Here is a 26,478-nt window from a genome sequence, read left to right on the forward strand (position 1 = left end):
TACCACAGCTTTCTTATCCATTCCTCTGCTGATGGACATCTAGGTTACTTCCATGTCCTGACTATTATAAACAGTGCTGCGATGAACATTGGGGTACACGTCTCTCTTTCAATTCTGGTTTCCTCACTGTGTATGCCCAGGAGTGGGATTGCTGGGTCATAGGCAGTTCTATTTGCAATTTTTAAGGAATCTCCACACTGTTCTCCATAGTGGCTGTACTAGTTTGCATTCCCACCAACAGTGTAAGAGGGTTCCCTTTTCTCCACACCCTCTCCAACACTTATTGCTTGTAGACTTTTTGATAGCAGCCATTCTGACTGGCATGAGACGGTACCTAATTGTGGTCTTGATTTGCATTTCTCTGATAATGAGTGATGTTGAGCATCTTTTCATGTGTTTGTTAGCCATCCATATGTCTTCTTTGGAGCAATGTCTATTTAGTTCTTTGGCCCATTTTTTGATTGGGCCATTTATTTTTCTGGCATTCAGCTGCATAAGTTGCTTGTATATTTTTGAGATTAGTTGTCAGTTGCTTCATTTGCTATTATTTTCTCCCATTCCGAAAGCTGTCTTTTCACCTTGCTTATAGGTTCCTTTGTTGTGCAGAAGCTTTTAATTTTAATTAGATCCCATTTGTTTATTTTTGCTTTTATTTCCAGTATTTTGGGAGGTGGGTCATAGAGGATCCTGCTGTGATGTATGTCAGAGAGTGTTTTGCCTATGTTCTCCTCTAGGAGTTTTATAGTTTCTGGTCTTACGTTTAGATCGTTAATCCATTTTGAGTTTATTTTTGTGAATGGTGTTAGAAAGTGTTCTAGTTTCATTCTTTTACAAGTGGTTGACCAGTTTTCCTAGCATCACTTGTTAAAGAGATTGTCTTTAATCCATTGTATATTCTTGCCTCCTCTGTCGAAGATAAGGTGTCCATAGTGTGGATTTATCTCTGGGCCTTCTATTTTGTTCCATTGATCTATATTTCTCTCTTTGAGCCAGTACCATACTGTCTTGATGAATGTGGCTTTGTAGTAGAGCCTGACGTCAGGCAGGTTGATTCTTTCAGTTCCATTCTTCCTTCTCAAGAGTGCTTTGGCTATTTGAGGCTTTTTCTATTTCCATACAAATTGTGAAATTATTTGTTCCTAGCTCTGTGAAAAATACCGCTGGTAGCTTGATAGGGATGGCATTGAATCTGTAGATTGCTTTGGGTAGCATACTCATTTTCACTATATTGATTCTTCCGATCTATGAACATGGTATATTTCTCCATCTGTTAGTGTCCTCTTTAATTTCTTTCATCAGTATTTTATAATTTTCTATATATAGGTCTTTAGTTTGTTTAGGTAGGTGTGAAAGTGAAGTCGCTCAGTCATGTCCAACTCTTTCCAACCCCATGGACTATAGCCTACCAGGCTCCTCCCTCCATGGGATTCTCCAGGCATAGGTATATTCCTAAGTATCTTCTTCTCTTCGTTGCAATGGTGAATGGAATTGTTTCCTTAATTTCTTTTTCTACTTTCTCATTATTAGTGTATAGGAATGCAAGGGATTTCTGTGTGTTTATTTTATATCCTGCAACTTTAATATATTCATTGATTAGCTCTAGTACTTTTCTGGTGGAGTCTTTAGGGTTTTCTATGTAGAGGATCATGTCATCTGCAAACAGTGAGTTTTACTTCTTCTTTTCCAATTTGGATTCCTTTTATTTCTTTTTCTGCTCTGATTGCTGTGGCCAAAACTTCCAGAACTATGTTGAATAGTAGTGATGAAAGTGGGCACCCTTGTCTTGTTCCTGACTTTAGGGGAAATGCCTTCAATTTTTCACCATTGAGGATAATGTTTGCTGTGGGTTTGTCATATATAGCTTTTATTATGTTGAGGTGGGTTCCTTCTATTCCTGCTTTCTGGAGAGTTTTTATCAAATGGATGTTGAATTTAGTCAAAGGCCTTCTCTGCATCTATTGAGATAATCATATGGCTTTTATTTTTCAATTTGTTAATGTGGTGAATTACATTGATTTGTGGATATTGAAGAATCCTTGCATCCCTGGGATAAAGCCCGCTTGGTCATGGTGTATGATCTTTTTAATGTGTTGTTGGATTCTAATTGCTAGAATTTTGTTAAGGATTTTTGCATCTATGTTCATCAGTGATATCGGCCTGTAGTTTTCTTTTTTTTGTGGCATCTTTTTCAGGGTTTGGTATTAGGGTGATGGTGGCCTCACAGAATGAGTTTGGAAGTTTCCCTTCCTCTGCAATTTTCTGGAAGAGTTTGAGTAGGATAGGTGTTAGCTCTTCTCTAAATTTTTGGTAGAATTCAGCTGTGAAGCCATCTGGACCCGGGCTTTTGTTTGCTGGAAGATTTCTGATTACAGTTTCAATTTCCATGCTTGTGATGGGTCTGTTAAGATGTTCTATTTCTTCCTGGTTCAGTTTTGGAAAGTTGTACTTTTCTAAGAATTTGTCCATTTCTTCTATGTTGTCCATTTTATTGGCACATAATTGCTGATAATAGTCTCTTATGATCCTTTGTATTTCTGTGTTGTCTATTGTGATCTATTTTCATTTCTAATTTTATTGATTTTTCCCCCTTTGTTTCCTGATGAGTCTGGCTAATGGTTTGTCAATTTTATTTATCCTTTCAAAGAACCAGCTTTTGGCTTTGTTGATTTTTGCTATGGTCTCTTTTGTTTCTTTTGCATGTATTTCTGCCCTAATTGTTAAGATTTCTTTCCTTCTACTAACTCTGGGGTTCTCCATTTCTTCCTTTTCTAGTTGCTTTAGGTGTAGAGTTAGGTTATTTATTTGAGTTTTTTCTTGTTTCTTGAGGTATGCCTATATTGGTATGAACTTTCCTCTAAGCACTGCTTTTATAGTGTCCCACAGGTTTTAGGGTTCACCTCCTTTCTTTACTAGTTGTTTCCAAAATTGAAAACATTTAAGCAAGGAGTATAAGTTGTCAACCTGCAGTGTAAATATTTTGTCACTGAATGTTTTTAGAGGGTTAAGTTTCAGTCATAAATACTGTTCTTGGTTTTAAAATGTATCCTTTCCGTTTGGTTGCTCTAATCACTGTAGTTTTACTTACGCTATTTATATAGATAGTTTAGCTTCTTAAATAACAAGGCCTCATTTATCTTCATAGAGAATCTGATATTATATGGAAGAAATTTTGAGATAATGAGCCCCTCTTCATTAAGTTGCAGGTTCTACAGAGCTGTTACTGAATGACCCCTTTCCCTAATTTTCCCTTTTTCCCTAGGCGTACGTACTAAAATCTACTTTAATCCTAATGACTCAAGAGTTATCATCACTGTACACACTGATTACTGTAGTTTCATAACGCAGCTCTCAGAAGCTAGTGAGACACTTAGGAGTGTTGGCCTATCATGCACTGGGCTGGGCAAGACTGAAATCTTCAGCTGTCACAGTGCTCACGTGGTAGGATGGTAGTGGTAGGATGCCCACCTTTTAGCAGATTTTTTTTCACCTTTAGTGTCTATAGTCTGGGGGCTAAGCCAGCTGCTTAGAACCATTGTGTACAACGAAGGTGAGCGAACTTTGTGTATGTACAGCACATTCATGAAGTTTATGTTTGAATCTGAGTAACATCTATTTTTGCTGTTTTCAAAAGATGTATAAATCTGTTTCTTTACTGTGTTCCAGACACTTGAGCAGTTGCAAATAAGCGAGATGTTACTGTTAGCTACAGGAAAACTCTTCCCTTCAGAGGAGACAGGACTGATTTATTTCAAGACTAGCACATCTATTCAGAAAGATTCTTTTAAGGTAGAACCTCCCTAGGGAGAATGAGCTATTTTCCTTAAAGCTTCTCTTTGGGGAAAAAAGTTTTTTTAATGTATGCACTAAAAGTACAATGAAAAATGGTTATCATGGCTTCACTTGGAGAACCCCATGAAAATTCCTGTATATCTTTAAAATTTTTCATTATGAAAGATTTTTAAGATATGGAAAAAAGTATAAAGGATACACACCACCAAGCTTAAACATCAGCTCAGGAGAGGCTTTCTGTATATTCCTCCTTGATTACATCTGGTTCTACGTACCTTAAAAGTGCCTTTAACACAAAGACAGACATATAGATCAATGGAACAAAATAGAAAGCCCAGAGATAAATCCACACACATATGGACACCTTATCTTTGACAAAGGAGGCAAGAATATACAATGGAGTAAAGACAATCTCTTTAACAAGTGGTGCTGGGAAAACTGGTCAACCACTTGTAAAAGAATGAAACTAGATCACTTTCTAACACCGCACACAAAAATAAACTCAAAATGGATTAAAGATCTAAATGTAAGATCAGAAACTATAAAACTCCTAGAGGAGAACATAGGCAAAACACTCTCAGACATAAATCACAGCAGGATCCTCTATGATCCACCTCCCAGAATTCTGGAAATAAAAGCAAAAATAAACAAATGGGATCTAATTAAAATTAAAAGCTTCTGTACAACAAAGGAAAATATAAGCAAGGTGAAAAGACAGCCTTCTGAATGGGAGAAAATAATAGCAAATGAAACAACTGACAAACAACTAATCTCAAAAATATACAAGCAACTTCTGCAGCTCAATTCCAGAAAAATAAACGACCCAATCAAAAAATGGGCCAAAGAACTAAATAGACATTTCTCCAAAGAAGACATACGGATGGCTAACAAACACATGAAAAGATGCTCAACATCACTCATTATTAGAGAAATGCAAATCAAAACCACAATGAGGTACCACTTCACACCAGTCAGAATGGCTGCGATCCAAAAATCTGCAAGCAATAAATGCTGGAGAGGGTGTGGAGAAAAGGGAACCCTCCTACACTGTTGGTGGGAATGCAAACTAGTACAGCCACTATGGAGAACAGTGTGGAGATTCCTTAAAAAATTGCAAATAAAACTACCTTATGACCCAGCAATCCCACTTCTGGGCATACACACGGAGGAAACCAGAATTGAAAGAGACACATGTACCCCAATGTTCACTGCAGCACTGTTTATAATAGCCAGGACATGGAAACAACCTAGATGTCCATCAGCAGATGAATGGATAAGAAAGCTGTGGTACATATACACAATGGAGTATTACTCAGCCGTTAAAAAGAATTCATTTGAATCAGTTCTGATGAGATGGATGAAACTGGAGCCAATTATACAGAGTGAAGTAAGCCAGAAAGAAAAACACCAATACAGTATACTAACACATATATATGGAATTTAGGAAGATGGCAATGACGACCCTGTATGCAAGACAGGAAAAAAGACACAGATGTGTATAACGGACTTTTGGACTCAGAGGGAGAGGGAGAGGGTGGCATGATTTGGGAGAATGGGAATTCTAACTTGTATACTGTCATGTAAGAATTGAATCGCCAGTCCATGTCTGACGTAGGGTGCAGCTTGCTTGGGGCAGGTGCATGGGGATGACCCAGAGAGATGTTGTGGGGAGGGAGGTGGGAGGGGGGTTCATGTTTGGGAACGCATGTAAGAATTAAAGATTTTAAAATTAAAAAAGAAAAATAGTTTCTACTCAACACCATCAAGAAATTCAGATGATATATTCTGGACAGGCTTTTCTAGGAATAACACACAACTACCAAGCATGATAGACAGTTATTTTCTTCTAATGATTATTACGTGTATAGATTTGGAAAAATAATGTGAAAATAATGAAATACTGAATCCTTAAAAAAAAAAAAAAAGTGCCTTTAAAATTTCTTTTTAATGAATCCAACTATTAAAAATAAGATTTAAAATAGTTCTTTATGTAAACAGATCTGTTCTTATTATAATGAAATGATATATCCCAAAGCCCATAAACACTCTTTGATGTGTATTTATCTATATTAGAAATTAAGTGGTAATTTATAATAGCATTGTTTCTTTAACATTTAGTTTCTATGCCTTTGCAAATGTCAACCTGGACTATAATGAAGAACATTGTTGCTCAGAACGGATTTTCTGGATTATTTACAGGTAAAAATATTTCCTTTACCAAACTGTTGACTAAAATGTTTACTTTTCCTTTTAAATTAATTGCCTTTCAGCAGAAAATTTTTGAAAATATTCCTCATTTACTATTTCCTCCTAAATATCTTTGCTGTAAGTTTAAAATTTTTAAATACCAGTTGCTTTTGAAGTAATTTGGAATTAAAGCGAGGAGTGAACAGTTCGGCTTGTTCTTTGACACCAGTTATGGGACAGTGTTTTATCCACTCCAGTATTCTTGCCTGGAGAATTCCATGGACAGAGAAGCCTAGTAGGTTACAGGCCACGGGGTCGCAAAGAGTCGGATACGACTGAGCGACTTCACCTCACCTCACCTCACTTAATTTGATAACTGTCAGAATGAAATCAAATAAATTAACATTTTAATATGTAAGGTAAAATTTTTCTGTTTCCTTTTTTAGGACTGTTTTCCTCATTTAATTAAAATTGCTCCTGCTTGTGCTGTTATGATCAGTACATATGAATTTGGGAAGTCTTTCTTCCAGAAACAAAATGCTCAAAGACAGCAATACTAGAGATGCTATTTCAACCTGAAATAACCACCATACCAAATAATAAGAGGAGACTGTTAGGCAAGAGCTTTTTTCACCATTTTTGCTATTATCTTACAGTGGTTTTCTATCATTCTAACTTCAAATTTTTATCCTACTTTTTGAGAATTCGAAAAAGGTATTCAGAAATCATAACCATTGAGCATTCTTGTAAAGAACAGAGAAATTATTCTACACTGAAAGCAATAATCTCAGAGTTTGGTACAGATTTCTGTGTAACTTCATCCTGTTGGGAGTGTCAGAGATGTCGAACATTTTTGCAATTGTGTGCTGAATGATGTACAGAGTCTAAAAGAATTCCCAAGTCTTTTTATACACATTTAAATCATGGACGTAGATACTTAAGTGTTTCAACAAAGTACATAATGGAAAGCAATCTTTAAATATTATTATTCACATCATTTACCAAATATTGCCTATCAGTTATTTTCTTTAATTCACATATATTTGGTGGTTTTTTTTTTTTTTCTTTCCCACCCTGTTACTGTTTTAAGGCCTCACGTATGTTAAGATTTCTCTGATCCGAGGTATGGCTATCTTACGTTCATGAACCAAAAATATAACTTGTGTGATATTGATGCTATTTTTGATGTCTAAAGACCCCCATATTATCTACTATTTCTGTGACAGAGAGCATTCACTGACCCTCTTAAATGTTCACTTCAGTCAAACTTGGGTGTGCAGTGGAAAAGCACGTTGTATTCAGGCCAGCGAGAAAGCCGTTTCAGCACAAGAAAGGCCTCTGGTTTCAGCTGTCTTGTCATCAGGCATTACCATCTGTGAAGATCTCTAGGTCACGTCTCTTCACTTGTTCTAACACCACTGAGACAGAGTATGTTCAAGATGTCCCTTGACTTTACACATCTCACACGAGTGTGCTAGACCAAGAACTAGCTTTTGGTCACTGGAGGCTAATGCCTAAGAAGTTTAGTTTATGAATGTAAGAATGAAAAAGAATATGATTTCAAGACAATATTTTTAGATATTTTTGTTTTCCTCAGTATCTGTATACTCTAAGAAAAAGCACTTTATTGCAGTCTATCTGTATTTTATGAAAATGTGAAACTTTTTCCCTAAAATAGAGTAATATATATTTAAGTGACATATCTCTAGTGTTGGTATGAATTAATGTATTTTCCAATATAGTAGAAAACTATATGTTTCACCAGAAATAAACTATATAGGGTTTGTATTTAAGTTTTTTGTGTTTATTTTATCCTGTGTTGATTTACCTTAAGTTTGCAACATATATATCTATAAAAATATAAATATTTATATTTTCATTGAAATATTTTATGCTTTCTTAAAGCTACCACTGTGCTTCTAGCTAAATACTTTCATATAAAATTATGTTAATGCTATACTATCAACATATATATAAAACACAATGGAAGTTTATCTTGAACACTGAATTTAACAGTATTAAATTTAAATTTACCTTTGCTCTGCTGTGCTTCTTTTGGGTAACTAGTAGAAAAGGGCAGAAAAATTTAGGTTTTGAACAATAGTCTCAAAAAACAGTTATGTATTTCAAGTTAATGTCACTTATAAACAAACAGAAGGGAAACTTTCATCCTCTCCTTCCCCACTACTGACTGCATTGTGGAAAATTATTATTTTATAACTAAAAGAACTTAAATAAACCTAACTCCCTGTAGTTTTTGTAACATACATTACATGCAAGGTATCTGAAAGAAAAGAAGTCTGAATTTAGGCTTTGTCTATACTTAAGTGGTAAAAAGCATTACTAGTAGGAACCAAAAAAGGTTTAGCTAAAAATTGTATTCTTGGTAATGTTTCTAAATGCATATGTTAATGTTAAAATTTCTAACACACACATTTAATTTCTTATGTGTGTAAGTTTTTAAGAAAAATGTCTTATTCAAGTATTACATGTTTGCTGCCTTTCATATAATTCCATATTACTTTTTAAAAATAAAGTTATTTCTAGGAAAACTATTCAGTATGTTTATTTAGCCACATTTGACTCTTTTAATTCTAGCCTCTTTTTTTCCCCTGGGGCACAAATTCCAGGGATACGGGAAAGTTTGGTGTATTACTTTTTAACATGTATACTATCATGTAAGAATCGAATCGCCAGTCTATGCCCGACGCAGGATACAGCATGCTTGGGGCTGGTGCACGGTGATGACCCAGAGAGATGTTATGGGGAGGGAGGTGGGTGGGGGGTTCATGTTTGGGAACGCATGTACACCCATGGTGGATTCATGTCAATGTATGGCAAAACCAATACAGTATTGTAAAGTAAAATAAAGTAAAAAAAAAAAAAAGTAAATGACTGCTGTTATGTTTTAATCCATCACTCCATACTTACTGAGATGAGCTCTTTTACGTGGTAGGCAGTATAAAAAGCACTGGAGGTAAGATACTGCAGCTACTCTCATTGGTCTTAAGGTTTCAGCTGTGATTGTTAGGAATAAACAAAAGTAATGGAAAAGCTGAAGATTTCTCCCCTGGCCTGGGATGCAGAGGCTGGTCAGAAAATGGTTCTTAGGACAGGCAGTCCAAGGCAACATACCTGGAGGCTGGCAGTCTTCAATCAGGCAGTGGTACTTAGCACCAGTGGCTTGAGCAGAGTGTACATGCCCCGTGGTAGATCAGATGGGAAAAGGAGTCCAGGGGGCCTGGTCTGCCAAGAAGGAACAAGAAGGCAAGAGAAAACCAAGGAAGTATTTTGAGCCCAGCTCTGAAAAGTTACAGAGTTGTGTTTTGTTTTTCTCTCAAGAACTATTTTTTTTTAACTGAAAGAAAATAGGATAGCATAGGTTAGCCTAGAATAAAACAGAAAACACCAGAATGTGTCACATATTAAGACCAAGTGTTGTAAAGTGAAGCTGGTTTTAGAAAAATGACTCAGGATGAAAAATGGGACTTATGAGCAGGTGACCTATTTAAAAACAAGTTTTGGTTTATACTAAAGTATGTTTTTAAAAGGTACCACCATGGCATTGGTATAATTTTATCTTCCCCCTCCTATCTGTGGGGAAAAAAGCTAAAGCAAAATAGAAGTTGCTTTGCTTACTAAAGAGCAAAGTGGACTAGGTAAAATAGATTAAGAGCCCTGATGTTCAAAGCAGTCATGTGACATTTCCAGAGTAATCCAGTGGATGAGTTTATCAAAACCAGAAACTAACCAACAATGGGAAATTTAACAAACAATTTACATAAGTTGTAAATTTGAGAAACATTTTTAACCACTTAAAACTTGTATGTACATCTAATAAAGAGGACTTGAAACCAACTTAGTCTACTTGGATGTTTAAGGTTCCTGTCAGTCACAGTTAATGGTAGTTTGCATTTGGTACTTACCGTTTCAGAACTTATAATTTTATTTAATGTTGACTTTATCCTGATGCCATCACATAGGTGCTGAGAGGATGGTGGTGGGTCCATTTTACACGTCAGAAAACAAACAGGGTTGTTACATAAATCACAACTCAGCCAAAACCACTACTGTCCTGTACCACTTGAGTGAATGTTGTCAATTTTAAAGCATATTATGTAATTTTTTAGAAAATAAAAAGTAATTTGAAACAAAATGAAGATTTCTCCAAAATCAGTTTCATATTAGTATTTGAGGTGTTAATATACACTTACCACATTTGTTGAAACAAAAATTCAGTGTATACCTTGAATCAATAACATTTTGTCAAAGAAAAAATAAGACTACTACTGCATGGTACAAAATGTTTAATATACATGCAACAAGTATCGTACATCAAGGCAACAAAATACGCATGGAAATAGTAGCATATAGTTCAGCATTCTATTTAGGGCAGAGTGTGTGAACAATGAACACTACTGAAGATAGAGACATACCTCATGCAAACATTAACAGACTACCTCTATAACTAGCGTGGAAGAACTGTAGAAACCTGAAGTCACATTAGCAGCTCAGTTTTACACCAAGAGCTCCAAGAAAGGAGGAAGAGGCGCTGTCCTCAGATGCCGTGTTTCAGTATGCGTTCAGCAGCGTGTGAAGATGCACAAGATTCGGTACACGTTAGAACAAATCTGAAAATTTTGATCAATTATGGAATCCTGTATTTCCTTTCTATATTATAAAAATGTATGGAAAATGTAACAATGATTTTCTTTAATTATTGAAGGATAATGCCATTTGAGAGTGGACCATGAATGAAAGCATTTAGAGTCTGACTGTTAGGAAAGCAGCAGCAACACTGCTTAAGGCTAGCCTAAAATTTTCGAAGTTCCTCCTGCCCTTAATTGTGTCTCATTCGCTCCTCCCAAGGTTTCCAGTAACCTTGTTTTAACCTTCCTTCCATTCCCCATGCTGAGTTACAAATTGCTGTAGATGCATCATTCACAATAAGGTATACAGAATTAAGACTAGATTGATGGTACCATTTCTCAAGAATATTTGCATTACTACAAGTACCAAAGACTTAAGCTAAAGGAAGAAAGCTCTGAGTATGTTCTGATACATCTAAATAATTTAAGGGCTTCCAGGTCTTCTTTATCCCTGAAATGACATTGTTTGAACTGTCTTAACATATCACTAGCCTTGTTACTGTTTATTATCTTAAATTCCGAATAATGAGAGTCAAGTATTGCAGAGAACCACCACACTCCCACATTTCGAATACAAAGAATGACTGTGCTAAGTGCTGCTTTTCTCTCCATATTTTAGGAGGAATGTTCTTTCAATAGTCAAAGTTGCTAAGTTTGAATGTAATGTTTTATTAACAAATAAAAAATAGCATACAAAGCCCCAGATAAGTACTGTAGTAGCCTCTTCATGTAAACAATGTATAAAAGATCTTTGGCACAATTGACCATGTTTTCCTCATATTACTCTAGAAAATATACTTCATGCATTTCCTCTTTCAATATGGTGGAATTTGGGGGGACCAAATGTACAATTGCTTCAAAATTTGAAAAAATTTAAAAGACATCTCAGAGCTTTTTAAGAAAACAAATTTTTAACTAGTAATTTTTAAGGTCAGTTTTTAAATGAGATTATGGCATGATTAATGACAGAAGCTGTTAAAGCACGTGAGACACAATTCATTCTTGCACACGAGAGAAAATAGCACTGGATGTCAGGCATGCTGTTAAGAGTGGTGATTAGCCTGCTGATCTTTATCTTAAAGCTTCTCAAATCCTTAAATGAACTTGATATCTTTCCTGATAAAACTGTTTTCAACATCTGTTCTACATTTTTCAGTTTTTCCAATTTATGGGACATAAATGTGATCAATTTTAAAATTGGTAAACTTTAAAGGAAATTTTGGAAAACAAAGTGTTATTCATTTTACCTAAATGGCCTAAAATACTGTAAAATACTTTCCTTGTGCCCCAACAAATTTAGTAACTGCCTAAATGCACATCCTACAAAATTTATAAAATGCTGAATGGAATGTTAGGTTGATGCTAAATGGTAACTGTTACAGACAAACTAAATAAATTGCTATGAAACTGCAGCTGAGAACCTTTCTCCTCACTTCAAAGACAAGGCATTTAAACATCAGAACCTGGGAAGGAGTTCATGAAGTATGAAATAAGTCATTTTTAGAAAATGTAATCATTGAATAAGAGAGCAAAAGAAAATACTTAAATATCTAGAATAAAACCTTGAACTCAGTCTCTGGCAACTATGATACATTTAAATATATGAAAATCAGCTGAATAATAAATATGTACAATTTGCAATGGATTATCAGAGGATATCTGAAAGTTTTTTAAGCCTATTTTTAAACTTCAGTGACAAATATAATCATTTTTAAATGAAAAATGGCAGCATTTTTTTTTCACCCAGAAGTTTACATGGAGTGGACTGAATTCTCTAATATAAGCAACAGAATTCCAGACATGTCCCAGAACAATATAAAATTCCAAAGATTTTCCCAGCAGTCAAACTTACGTATGTGGAATATTTGCAACATAAAAACTTCTGGCTTTTACATACAATTTTTCAGGATGGAGTCAGACCTGGACTTGTCATCTCTGTTGTAGGACTTGCAAGGTAGTCATTCGATTTTAGGCTTGTTAGAGATTTGTAACTTGCCACTGATGTTAGAGACCCACAGAGGCCAAGTAACGAGGGAGTATCTTCTTTACCTGAAAATTAGGATAAGATAACAAATATTTAATTGCTCTTGCAGCTTGATACTAGTAAGATCCTAAAACCATTAAACTTTACATACTGTATAAAACAGTGCAAACATACTGTAAAATCAAACATCTGTATATTGACTTTTGATCTTCCAGTCGTTTCAATGCTACCCCTTATAGAAACATGACAGTGGGATTATTTGTGCTTCTTTTAAGGTTCTAGATATGGAAGCTTGAGATATTCTGGAACAAATATGGAATTTACCTTTTTGGGGGAGAATATGGTCATATCCAATTAGTAAAGAATAACAGGAAACTACAGCAACAACACAAGTGCCCAGGCGACAGAAACACCAGGAAATCCGCATGTGGGTAAAGGTGAAGCGATGCAGAAGCAGCCCAACTGCTGCAGTTCAGCTGGAGGCTTGACCTAGGGAACCTCTGTCCACTGACTGAATGAACATTCAGCATCTACTCTGCACCAGGAATACGGTTACCTGCTACAAGTCAGTCGGTCCCTGAAGGAGGAGTGGCAGAGGTCTGTGTCCATGCCTGGGGAAAACACGTTCTTTCCCAAGCAGAACAAGTTTCAACCCCCACTGTGCACATGCTTGCTCTAAGAGGCCGCCCTAAGGCTGTGAAAGGCTAGTAAGGTGAAAATCAGTTTTCCAGAGAAGATGGAAAGCTTAGGCTTTACTCACGTGGTTACAGAAATGTAAACTGACCCAGATGTCAGAGGTTTCTGAATATCATACACTGTTTCAAACAGCCCCTCTGCAGTGCCTTTACTGTCATGCTATATGATCATTGTGGGGCACTCTCCTTTATTAAAAAATCACAGCCTGAGAAAGGACATGGACTTTGTTGTAGTCGTCGTCATATTCCCAGTGCTAGCACACAGGAGACCAACATTACATAATTATATAATGAATGATTCAGTAAGAACCGTGCTGGGACATGAAAGAATGCCTGTGTTCTTTACAGCCGTGTGACCCGGGGAAAGGCATCTTCTCTGAGCCTGCTCCTTCCTTTGTAAAATGAGAACAGACACCAAAAGATGACTATGTTCACTACATGGTTTCGCTAATAAAATATAGGAAGGTACAACACTGTTAGGAAAACATATGCAAGAATAATTGTTACATTCGGGTTTTAAATGTTATCATATTTTGATGAAGGAATTCCCTGGTGGCTCAGATGGTAAAGCATCTGCCTACAATGCAGGAGACCTAGGTTCAATCCCTGAGTTGGGAATATCCTCTGGAGAAGGAAATGGCACCCCACTCCAGTACTCTTGCCTGGAAACCCATGGACGGAGGAGCGTGGTAGGCTACACTCCATGGGGTCACAAAGAGTCGGACACGACTGAGCGACTTCACTTTATTTTGATGATAACATTTGTTATCATCAAAAGATACAGATGTTCCTTTTAAGGTCTAAGCTTAGAGACCTATTTCAGGCCATTTAGAGTTCTTGCTAAATGCTCCAAGAACTCAAATGCTTGAATGGTTTCTCCCAAATTCCTAATTCATCATTGACCTATAATATTGCAAAGGTATTTACTGCTAATTACACACACATAAAGGTGCAATTCAGTGGTATTAATTACATTCACACTATGTGCAACCATCACCAACCACTATTTCAAAAAATTTTCATCATGCCAAACAAAAACTCCCTACTTCTTTAAACAGTAAACTTTCCTTTCTCCCCTTCCCCTCAGTCTCTGGAAACCTCTAATCTACTTTCTGTGAATTTGCCTGTCCTAGATTCATTCTTAAAAGTGGAATCATACAGCATTTGCCCTTTTGTGTCTGGCTTATTTCACTTAATGTAATATTTTTTTCAAGGCCCATGCATGTGGTATGTATTCCTTTTCCACGGCTCAATAACATTCCATGGTGTGTATATATATGACATTTTGTTACTCCACTCATCTGTATGGACATCTGAGTTGTTTCCACCTATTGACTACTTAAAATAATTCTGCTGTGAACACTGGCATCCAAGTATCTGAATCCTATTTTCAATTCTTTGAGAGTATATACTTAGATTACACATATTTTTAAAACATACAGATTATAACACAGTAATTGCAAAGACTAAAAGTCTAACATAAAGATATAAAAATACAAAATCAAGTAATGGAAACCTTTTATGTATGAATTACAAAGTAAAATAAATTTAAGGTATATTTTTCTTTTAAAAACGTCTTAACTCACTAGTGAAGAGGCTAGAAACAGTGACCAGTCCAATCGTAACAGGGACCTCTGTGGCCCAGATTATGTTCTCCAGTATCATTTTCTAGTGTAAGGAAACAGGACTTCTTGGAGAAACAGCTAATCCTGAGTATGGGCATGAAATGTACCAAAGAAACTCAGAACATCTTGTTTCCACAAAGCAAGGAAGCTGTGACAGACTACCAGGATGTCAAAAGGAACCGTCTTTTAAAGGGTCTCTCAGTGTGCAAAAAGGTCAGTGACCTCCTAATGCTGCTGCTGCTGCTGCTAAGTTGCTTCAGTCGTGTCTGACTCTGTGCGATCCCAGAGACGGCAGCCCACCAGGCTCCCCCTGGGATTCTCCAGGCAAGAACACTGGAGTGGGCTGCCATTTCCTTCTCCAGTGCGTGAAAGTGAAAAGTGAAAGTGAAGTCGCTCAGTCGTGTCCGACTTCTAGCGACCCCGTGGACTGCAGCCTACCAGGCTCCTCTGCCCATGGGATTTTCCAGGCAAGAGTACTGGAGTGGGGTGCCATTGCCTTCTCCGACCTCCTAATGAATGTACTAAAAAAGATGCATTATTTATACTGTATTCTTCCCAATGAAATTAAAAGACGCTTACTCCTTGGAAGAAAAGTTACGACCAACTTAGACAGCATATTAAAAAGCAGAGACATCACTTTGCAAACAAACGTCTGTAGTCAAAGCTATGGTTTTTCCAGTGGTCATGTATAGATGTGAGAGTTGGACTATAAAGAAAGCTGAGCACCGAAGAATTGATGCTTTTGAACTGTGGTGTTGGAGAAGACTCTTGAGAGTCCCTTGGACTGCAAGGAGATCCAACCAGTCCATCCTAAAGGAAATCAATCCTGGGTGTTCATTGGAAGGACTGATGTTGAAGCTGAAACTCTAATACTTTGGCCACCTGATGCAAAGAGCTGACTCATTTGAAAAGACCCTGATGCTGGGAAAGATTGAGGGCAGAAGGAGGAGGAGACAACAGAGGATGAGATAGTTGGATGGCATCACTGACTCAAAGGACATGAGTAAACTCGGAGTTGGTGATGGACGGGGAGGCCTGGCATGCTGCAGTCCATTGGGTTGCAAAGAGTCGGAGACGACTGAGCGACTGAACTGAACTGACTGATTCTTCCCAAATATATGTAACCAGAATATACTAAGAATGAACGACTAGAGAAATCTAAATTGTCAGGGATTTAACAAAACAGTTGGCTGGGTGCATAAAATACATAAATTTCAAATGAGAGAAAAAGTTGGGGGGAGGGGCACGGTACTCTGCTAGATGAAAGGACAACCAAAGAGATTGAAAACTAAATGCTCTGTGTGATCCTTGACTGGATCAAAAAAAAGAAAAAAAAAAGCAATAAACAATCAGAAAATTAAGAAACATTTCCAGTTACAGTAGCATCTAAAAGAGTAAAATACTTAGGAATAAAGCAAAAGTATGAAGGTGTGTACACTGACAACTACAAAATAGTGCTGTAAGAAAGTTGAGGTTAAAATAAATGGAAAAACATCCCTTATTTTGATGGACTGGAAGATAATATTGTTAAGATGGCAATGTTCCCCAAATCTAAAAACTCAATGTAATCCCCATCAAAATTCTAACTGCCTTTTTTTAGAAATGACAAGTTGATTCTAAAATTCATATGGGGGCTTCCCTGGTGATCCAGTGGTAAAGAATCTGCCTGCCAACTCTGGAGACATGGGTTAGACCCCTGCTCCAGGAAGATCCCACGAAACGACCGAGCATATGCACCACAACTACTGAGCCTGAGCTCTAGAGCTTGGGAAACACAACTACTGCAGCCTGAGTGCCCTAGAGACCGTGGTCCACAACAAGAGAAGCCACTGCAACGAGAAGCCCGAGCACTGCAACTTGGCAGTACCCCCACTCACCCAAACTAGACGAAGCCTGCACGCAGCAATCAAGACGCCGTGGGGCCAACAATAAATGAGTACAAACTATATTTGAAATAAAGTAATAGGAAATGCAGAGGATCCCAAACTTAACAGTCTTGAAAAAGAACAAAGTTGTATGACTCACATGTCCTGATTTCAAGCTTACTGCAAAGCTACAGTAATTTAAGGCAGTGTGATATGGACTAAGGATGATGTGGTGCCATAACAGACACACAGACCATCAGAACAGAACTGAGACTCCAGAAATGAACACACACACGTATGGGTAATGGATTTCAACAAGAGTTCTAGGACCATTCAATGAGGGAAAGAAGAGTCTTTTCAAAAAATGGTCCAGGAACAACTGACTACATACAAAAAGAATAAAACTAGAACCTTAGTTCACACGTATACAAAAATACATATACCTTGGATACATAGTTCAGTTCAGTTCAGTCGCTCAGTCGTGTCCAACTCTGCAACCCCATGAATTGCAGCACGCCAGGCCTCCCTGTCCATCACCAACTCCCGGAGTTCACGCAAACTCATGTTCATCGAGTTGATGATGCCATCCAGCCATCTCATCCTCTGTCGTCCCCTTCTCCTCCTGCCCCAAATCCCTTCCAGCATCAGGGTCTTTACCAATAAGTCAACTCTTCGCATGATGTGGCCAAAGTACTGGAGTTTCAGCTTTGGCACCAGTCCTTCCAAGGAACACCCAGGATTGATCTCCTTTAGAATGGACTGGTTGGATCTCCTTGCAGTCCAAGGGACTCTCAAGAGTCTTCTCCAACACCACACTTCAAAAGCATCAATTCTTTGGCACTCAGCTTTCTTCACAGTCCAACTCTCACATCCATACATGACTACTGGAAAAACCATAGCCTTGATGAGATGGACATTTGTTGGAAAAGTAATGTCTCTGCTTTTGAATAAGCTATTTAGGTTGGTCATAACTTTCCTTCCAAGGAGTAAGCATCTTTTAACTTCATGGCTGCAATCACCATCTGCAGCAATTTTGGAGCCCCCAAAAATAAAGTCTGACACTGTTTCCACTGTTTCCCCATCTATTTCCCCTGAAGTGATGGGATCAGATGCCATGATCTTCATTTTCTGAATGTTGAGCTTTAAGCCAACTTTTTCACTCTCCTCTTTCACTTTCATCAAGAGGCTTTTGAGTTCCTCTTCACTTTCTGCCATAAGGGTGATATCATCTGCATATCTGAGGTTATTGATATTTCTCCCGGCAATCTTGATTCCACCTTGTGCTTCTTCCAGCCCAGCATTTCTCATGATGTACTCTGCATAGAAGTTAAATAAGCAGGGTGACAATACACAGCCTTGACATACTCCTTTTCCTATTTGGAAACAGTCTGTTGTTCCAGTTCTAACTGTTGCTTCCTGATCTGCGTATAGGTTTCTCAAGAGGCAGGTCAGGTGGTCCGGTATTCCTACCTCTTGAAGAATATTCCACAGTTTATCATGATCCACACAGTCAAAGGCTTTGGCATAGTCAATAAACCAGAAATAGATGTTTTTCTGGAACTCTCGTGCTTTTTCCATGATCCAGTGGATGTTGGCAATTTGATCTCTGGTTCCTCTGCCTTTTCTGAAACCAGCTTGAACATCTGGAAGTTTACGGTTCACGTATAGCTGAAGCCTGGCTTGGAGAATTTTGAGCATTACTTTACTAGCGTGTGAGATGAGTGCAATTGTGCGGTAGTTTGAGCATTCTTTGGCATTGCCTTTCTTTGGGATTGGAATGAAAACTGACCTTTTCCAGTCCTGTGGCCACTGCTGAGTTTTCCACATTTGCTGGCATATTGAGTGCGGCACTTTCACAGCATCATCTTTCAGCATTTGAAATAGCTCAACTGGAATTCCATCACCTCCACTAGCTTTGTTCATAGTGATGCTTTCTAAGGCCCACTTCACTTCACATTCCAGGATATCTGGCTCTAGGTGAGTGATCACACCATTATGATTATCTTGGTCATGAAGATCTTTTTTGTTCATTTCTATGTATTCTTGCCACCTCTTCTTAATATCTTCTGCTTCTCTTAGGTCCATACCATTTCTGTCCTTTATTGAGCCCATCTTTGCATGAAGTGTTCCCTTGGTGTCTCTAATTTTCTTGAAGAGATCTCTAGTCTTTCCCATTCTGTTGTTTTCCTCTCTTCCTTTGCACTGATCGCTGAAGAAGGCTTTCTTATCTCTCCTTGCTATTCTTTGGAACTCTGCATTCAGATGCTTATATCTTTCTTTTTCTCCTTTGCTTTTCACTTCTCTTCTTTTCACAGCTATTTGTAAGTCCTCCCCAGAGAGCCATTTTGCTTTTTTGCATTTCTTTTCCATGGGGATGGTCTTGATCCCTGTCTCCAGAACAATGTCACGAACCTCGGTCCATAGTTCATCAGGCACTCTATCTATCAGATCTAGTTCCTTAAATCTATTTCTCACTTCCACCATATAATCATAAGGGATTTGATTTAGGTCATACCTGAATGGTCTAGTGGTTTTCCCTACTTTCTTCAATTTCAGTCTGAATTTGGCAATAAGGAGTTCATGATCTGAGCCACAGTCAGCTCCCGGTCTTGTTTTTGCTGACTGTATAGAGCTTCTCCATCTTTGGCTGCAAAGAATATAATCAATCTGATTTTGGTATTGACCATCTGGTGATGTCCATGTGTAGAGTCTTCTCTTGTGCTGTTGGAAGAGGGTGTTTGCTATGACCAGAGCGTTTTCTTGGGAAAACTCTATTAGCCTTTGCCCTGCTTCATTCCGTATTCCAAGGCCAAATTTGCCTATTACTCCAGTATACCTATACTTAATACATATAGCTATACTTAATACATATACCTTGGATTAGGCAGCATTTTCTTAGATGTGACACCAACAAAAACACAAGCAACCCAAAAAAAAACCCAGATAAACTGGATTTTGTCAAAATTGACAACTTTGTAAGTTAAAGACTATTAGCAAGAAAGTGAAAACACACAACTCAGAAAGGGAGAAAATACCTGCAATTTGTATTATCTGCTACAGGTCTACAATCCAAAATAAATATAAAGAACTATCACAACTCAACAATAAAAAGACAACGCAATTTTCAAATGGTCAAAGGATCTGAGTAGACATTTCTCTGAAGGTGATATACAAATGGCCAATAAGCACATGAAAAGATGTTCAACATTATTATGCATCAGCACAGTCCATGTCAAAACCATGAAATTCCACTTCATACCTACTGGATGGCTATTTTAAAAGGTGAAGTCGCTCAGTCGTGTCTGACTCTTTGCGACCCCATGGACTGTAGCCTACCAGCCTTCTCCGTCCATGGCACTCTCCAGGCAAGAATACTGGAGTGGGTTACCATTTCCTTCTCCAGGGGATCTTCCCAACCCAGGGATCAAACCCGGGTCTCCCGCATTGGAGGCAGACGCTTTAACCTCTGAGCCACCAGGGAAGCTAGACAATAAATAGTGTTGGTGTGGGTGAGGAGAAAATGAAATCCTCCCTGCTGGTGGGACTGCAAAATGCAACTGTCGGTTCAAAAAAAGAAAAAAAAAACCCACAAGTTTGGCAGTTCCTCAAATGATTAAACATATGATCCAGCCAATTCTGTTCTTGGATATATACCCAAGAGAAAAATATAAGTTCACTCAAAAACTTGTACATGAATGTTCATGGCAGCAGCATTCATCAAAGCCCCAAAGTGGAAACAACCCAAATGTTCCAATGGCGAATGCCCACACTGCGGTGCAGCCGCACAACGGAAGGTTATTTGAGCATAAAAGGAAATGAAGTAACTGATGGATGCTGTGGTGTGGAAGAACTGTGACAACATGCTAAGTCAAAAAAAAAAACAGGCCCAAAAGAAGCTACACTTTGTATGATTTCATTTTATGAAATGTTCAGAACAGAAAAATTCAAAGAGAAGATAGATTAGTAGTCACCAGGAGGAGGGGGAAGGAGGAATTGGGACTGAACCCTAGTAGGTACAACAGGGCTTCTTTACTAGGTGATGGCCATGTTCTGAAATTAGACAGTGGTGATGGTTACACAATGCTGAATATGCTAAACACCACTGAATTGTACGCTTTAATATGGTGAGTTTAAAAATTTTGTTTTATAAAATGATAGATTTTATGTTATAAGAATTATAATGAAACAGGTTTTTTTTTTTAAGTCTAAAAGAACTTCTAAAATAGAAGTGCTGAGAGATGGACAAATGTGTTCTAGTTTAATTGTTGGCATTCTCTTTTTTGGGGGGTTTTTTTTTTTTTTGGTTAGACTTGATGAAATATGTAGCTGTTAGCATAATAGCAGTCACATATGAAAGGCTTAATACATGCCTCCTAAAAAAAAGACAACTTTTCAATCTTCCTATCAACTACTATGGTGCATTTTAACTTATAAAATGTTTTTAAAATTTAAATAATCAGTAGGAATGTAGAATTTCCTTTTGTTTTATACCTCTTTACTATCTCATTCATTAAAATAAATCCTTGAGGAATGTAGGGACCTATACAAAGGCATAAAAGGTTCTTGTGTTTGAATAAAATTTTAGAATACAAGCACATATTTCTTTTCTCCAAGTAACAAATCTCTATTTCTTAAGACTTGTCACATAGAGATGTTAATACTTTTAACTAAAAATGTGAAAAATATGTAAAAGTAATGGTCATTTACAGTTCTATCACTAAATTAGCCACTTCAAACAATACATTTGATGTATTTAATTTCCAGTATTTGTTTTTAGAAGGGAAAAACATCTATTATGTTTGAAAAAATGACATATTCATTATAAAAATTTAATCAATGCAGCAAAGCACAAAAAGAAATTTTAATGAACTTGCCATCCAGCCTACATTCAACAAGAAAAGTAAGTATAAAGAACATTATAAAATTGAGATGATGTCATGAAAGTCTTTAAATTACATTTTTTTCATTTTTACTGTGATGCAATGTAAGAAACAGCCAGGAAAAGAAACGGTGAACTTCTAATACATTTTTTTTCCTGAAGAGTCAGTATTTTTCGAAAGAGTAATCTATGTTGAGAGAGCATGAAAAATGTATAGCTACCCATCAAGTTTGAGTGCTTTCTAACATGTATCAATTTTAGAATTATCTATTGAACTCTTAAAATTCAACAGTTAAAAAACAAAAGGAATTCAAATCGAGAACGGACTAAGACAGGAAGAGATATTTCACTGGAGGATACTGATGGCAAATAAGTTCACAAAAATGAACGTCACTTGCCATCATGCATGCTCAGTGACTCAGTTGTATCCGACTCTTTGTGACCCCATGGACTTTAGCCCAAGAGGCTCCTCTGTCCACGTAATTTCCCAGGCAAGAACACTGTAGTGGGTTGCCATTTCCTCCTCTAGGGGATCTTCTTGACCCAGGAATCGAACCCATATCTCCTGAGTCTTCCTTCAATGGGAGGCAGATTTTTTACCACTGAGCCACCTGGGAAGCCCATCAGGGAAATGCAGATTAAACCCATGGTGAGATAGTGAAAAGTGAAGTCACTCAGTCGTGTCCGACTCCTTGTGACCCCATGGACTGTAGCCTACCAGGCTCCTCCCTCCATGGGATTCTCCAGGCAAGAGTACTGGAGTGGGTTGCCATTTCCTTCTCCAGGGCATCTTCCCGACCCAGGGATCGAACCTTGGTCTCCTGCATTCCAGGCAGACGCTTTAACCTCTGAGCCACCAGGGAAGCTGCATACCTATAACAATGGCTAAAATAAAAAACTGTGACAACACTGAAAGATGGTAAGGATGTGGACAAATTGGATTGCTCATACATTGCTGGTGGGAATACAAAACAGAACAGTCACTCTGAAAAATAGTTGGGCAGATTCTTAAAAACCTAAACATGCAACTACCATACAACCTAGCAGCTGTACTCCTAGGTATTCATCCCAGAGAAAGTAAGACTTAGGTTCACACAAACACCTATAAATAAAGGTTCACAGCAGCTTACTCCATTTCAGCTGCTATACCAGAAATATCATAAACTGGGTGGCTTATAAACAACAGAAATTTGTTTTTCACAGTTCTGGAAACTGGGAAATCCAAGCTCAAGGTCACTGCAAATTCGGTGTCTGGTTATGGTCCGTCTCCTGGTTTCTATACAGTAGTCTTCTCACTCTGTCCTAACAAGACTAAAGGGGGAAAGGAGCTCTCTGGGGTCTCTCTTTAAGGGCACTAATCCCATTCATGAAGCCTCCATCCTCATACCTAATCATCTCCCAACACCCATGTTCTAATATTCTCATACCAGACATTTGGTTTCGACAGATCAATCTAGGGGAACACAAACATTCAGTCAATGGTAGCAGCTTTACAGTCCTCAAGTGTAAACCAACCTAAACATCCCTCAATGACTGGTTTAAAAACAAAACAAAAATGATACAGCACACCCATACCATGGAATATTCTTAGCAATAAAAAAAGCAAAAATAAAAATAAAGAAAGCAATAAAAAAATAGACACGTAACAACTGGGACAGATCTCAGGGGAATTATGCTGAGTGAAAAAATCCAATCCAAAGAGTCCATGTACTATCTTAATACTCTTCATGATGTTATTATACAACATTCTTCATAATTTCATGACATATTACAGTAACATAGAACAGATTAGTGCTTGCTGTGGGTTAGGGAAGGGGCAGAGGTAAGGCATGGCTGGAAGGGAGGTGGGTATGGTTATAAAGGGCAGCATAAGGGATCCCTGTGGTGAAGGAACTGTCCATGTCTGAATGGTGGTGTGTGTACAGGGACCGACACATGTAAAATGGCATAAACTAAAAACACACACGACTGAGTACCTGTAAGTCTGAGTGAAATCAGTGGATTATGCTGTCAATTTCATAGATGTGATATTGTACAGTTTTGTAAGATGTTGCCCAGGAGGCAAACTCAGTGAAGGGTATATGGAGATCTCTGTATTATTTATTAAGCTGCATGTGAATCTATAATTACTTCAAAATAAAAAGTTAAATTTTAAAAAGGGGGTAGCTACAGAAATTCTTCAAAGTGATAAGCATTCAGGGAAAAGTACAGAATGTAAACAAATATTAAGTGGACAGAATAGCCTTGGGCATACATAGTTTTGTGCTACTTAAGTGTATCTCCAGGGTAAATTTACTGGATTAGAAAATAAAAGCATATGCAGGATTGTGTCAACTTTACACTAACTTGGAGAAAACTCGAAAGTATTTCTTTCCATTTACTGAGTCTGCTTTTGTATTTCTTAAAAATGGTTATAGCTCTCCTGAGATAGGAAAAACTTTAACAAGAAATGTACAATGCCTAAATATTTTATCTTCTCTGCTGTTTAAATAGTTTTTCTTTTTCCATACTAACAGAGTCACTGGTTATTTGTACCACATGCGAAGGCTACTGATTTCTGTATAATTTTATATCCTGTTACTTTAGAAGACTTTTATTTTTTAAACTTTGCAGTTTATTTCTTTTTTTTTTTTTTGTTCTGTGATCCTCCATTCAAGGAACACACAGGCATTTATTTTTCGAAGCAGAAGTAGCTCCCTCCCCCACCCCTGACCGTATCATATAAGAAACATACTTATGGTCAAATAAATCAAATATTACATAAAATTTTAAAGTAGAAAGGGAAAATCACCCATAATCCTCCTCTTCAGTGGTAAGTGCTATCAAAATATTCTTTCAAAGTGTTTGCTGTACACAAATATGTATGTTTTGACAGGGCTTTCTGGAGACCCCATGGAGATCCCTTAAAAACAGAAATGAAACAGAAGAGTGGAAGGTTCTAGTCTGGGATTTGTAGCTTGCCACATTTGAGGAATTCAGCTGAACCATGGGAGACTACTGATATTCAGCTGTTTTTTTAATCTACAAGCACAGCAGTTTTATATGGTTCAAATCAATGTACATGAAACCTAGAATGTCAGATCTGATCGAGCACTTAGAGACTTTCAACTATTTCAATTTTCCTTCTATTTCAAGGTTCTGAAGAACAAGAGTCAGAAAAGTGTCTAGCCAGATCATACACCACACTGGTAGTAGAATCAGAGCTGGTTCTCTTTCCACTGAATCAGGTACCTGCTCCTTTTAATATGATATCTTCTAGGTGTAATAATAACTTTCTAGAAGCAAGATTTCAACTTGGTGTCAGAAGATTTCTCACAGAATTCAATCAGAATGTTAGAAGCTGCCTTAGAGGTAGTGAAGTTCCCAGGACTGGCGATGGGACTGGGAAGGGCAGGGGGACATGGCTGGAAGGGCACAGGAACCATGGACCTAATGAGGCTTGACATTTAGGGTTCTGTACTCACATGGCTCCTTCTTAAGGTCTTAGGAGGGGACCTAACAATGTATTAATATGCTGATATGTTTTCGGAATATTTGCAAAAATAAGATATTTGAAAATTACTCTTCTTAAGGAGGACTCCCTAGAATTATGTAAATTTTAGGCCTAGATCCACTCTTAGGTAGCACAGAGTTTTGCAAAGCACTAGGCAAAGAGACCAGAGATCTTGGGTTCCAGTCATGGCACCACTCTGGCCCAAATGGGCAGAAGAGCATTTGCTCTGCTTCCCTCATGGGGTGGTAACATCACACATGTTGAATGGGCTGAAAAACATAAAATGTGAACAACTGTGATAAAGCTTATAATTTAGATTTCCTATCTGTGATATGGGATAATCATCACCATAACACATCAAAAAACTGTGTCCTCAGGGTATTTTCCTATCTCATTTCCCTTTGCTATGACTTCCTCTTCTCCTTCCTTGAACTCCTAGCCCCCAACACTCTGGCAACTAGGCCACTCACTTTTTATTATATGTTGCTGTGTCTATGTATTTGTTCAGAGGGCTCCCACAGGCTAGAAAGTCTATCTTTGCTGGAAAAAATCCTTATCCACAAGGCCCAGGTCCATCAGATCTTCTCTTCCCACCCTGACAATGACCTCCCTTAGCACTGTTTCTTGTTAGTCTTACAGATAAGGACACAGAGGCTGGATATGGCCCCTAGCTGAGTCCTGGAGGCCCCAGAAGATAATCGTCAGGTGTCTTGATCTTCTGCTATTCCCGGCCTCTTAGCATCAGAGCATAGACACACGGTTCTTGATGTACACGTGATAGGGGTCGCTGCGCTTGTCCACTTTGCGAGAGCGGGTGTATCCGAGGATGAGACTGCCCACAGTGGCAGCAAAGAGGAACATGACGAAGAGGATGTACATGTAGGAGTTATCATTGCGGCCAGGCAGGCTGGCCCGCTTCTCCTCAGTCAGGTTGTCTGGCCCCCGCCGGCAGAGCAAGTTGCTGTGAAGAGTGGCATTTAAAGCCTTCAGCACAGCGTGCAGGCTCTCATGCCAGGTCTCAGCCCCATTGGTGGTCTCCATAGCAACAGGGAAGGTGAGGGAAGAATTGGAGGACGTCCTCTTTCAGAAATAAAGAGTATCTTTCTTGTTTCTCATCCTTTCTGATCAGCCCTGTAATCTCTCTCCATTTAGGGGTACTATTCTGTAGTCCTGCTGCCCATCTGTAAGGCTCCCAGAGCGCAGTCTGTTGGACTCTTCGCCCTGGGCTCGCGGGTGCCCTCACTGCGCCCCAAGGCGCTCCACCAGCCCCTCGGCTCGCAGTCGCTGCAGTTTATTTCATTTTTGAATTTTG

At 38.1% G+C, this 26,478-nt stretch overlaps 2 protein-coding genes and 1 pseudogene across 5 annotated transcripts in view; 1 reads left to right on the forward strand and 2 right to left on the reverse strand.

The window, feature by feature from the left end:
• Positions 1 to 8,695, forward strand: part of LOC102185452 — an 85,783-nt pseudogene extending 77,088 nt beyond the window's left edge.
• LOC102171502 (RUN domain-containing protein 3B) overlaps positions 10,223 to 26,478 on the reverse strand; it is a 176,280-nt gene continuing 160,024 nt past the window's right edge. Inside the window, exon 10 of one of the 4 annotated variants that reach the window (XM_018047304.1) lies at positions 10,223 to 12,674. In XM_018047304.1, the coding sequence (XP_017902793.1) occupies positions 12,529 to 12,674 (146 nt within the window). In that variant the 3' untranslated portion in view covers positions 10,223 to 12,528. The remainder of the gene's footprint in view (positions 12,675 to 26,478) is intronic. The other 3 variants (XM_018047301.1, XM_018047302.1, XM_018047303.1) reach the window with 3 other exon arrangements.
• On the reverse strand, positions 25,451 to 26,462 carry LOC102171231 (potassium voltage-gated channel subfamily E member 3-like). Its single transcript, XM_013976765.2, has one exon. It carries the CDS (start codon positions 26,205 to 26,207, stop codon positions 25,908 to 25,910), a length of 300 nt encoding a protein of 99 aa, XP_013832219.2. The 5' UTR covers positions 26,208 to 26,462; the 3' UTR covers positions 25,451 to 25,907.

Source organism: Capra hircus, chromosome 4, assembly GCF_001704415.2.
Source record: "Capra hircus breed San Clemente chromosome 4, ASM170441v1, whole genome shotgun sequence".
NCBI classification, from domain to species: domain Eukaryota; kingdom Metazoa; phylum Chordata; class Mammalia; order Artiodactyla; family Bovidae; genus Capra; species Capra hircus.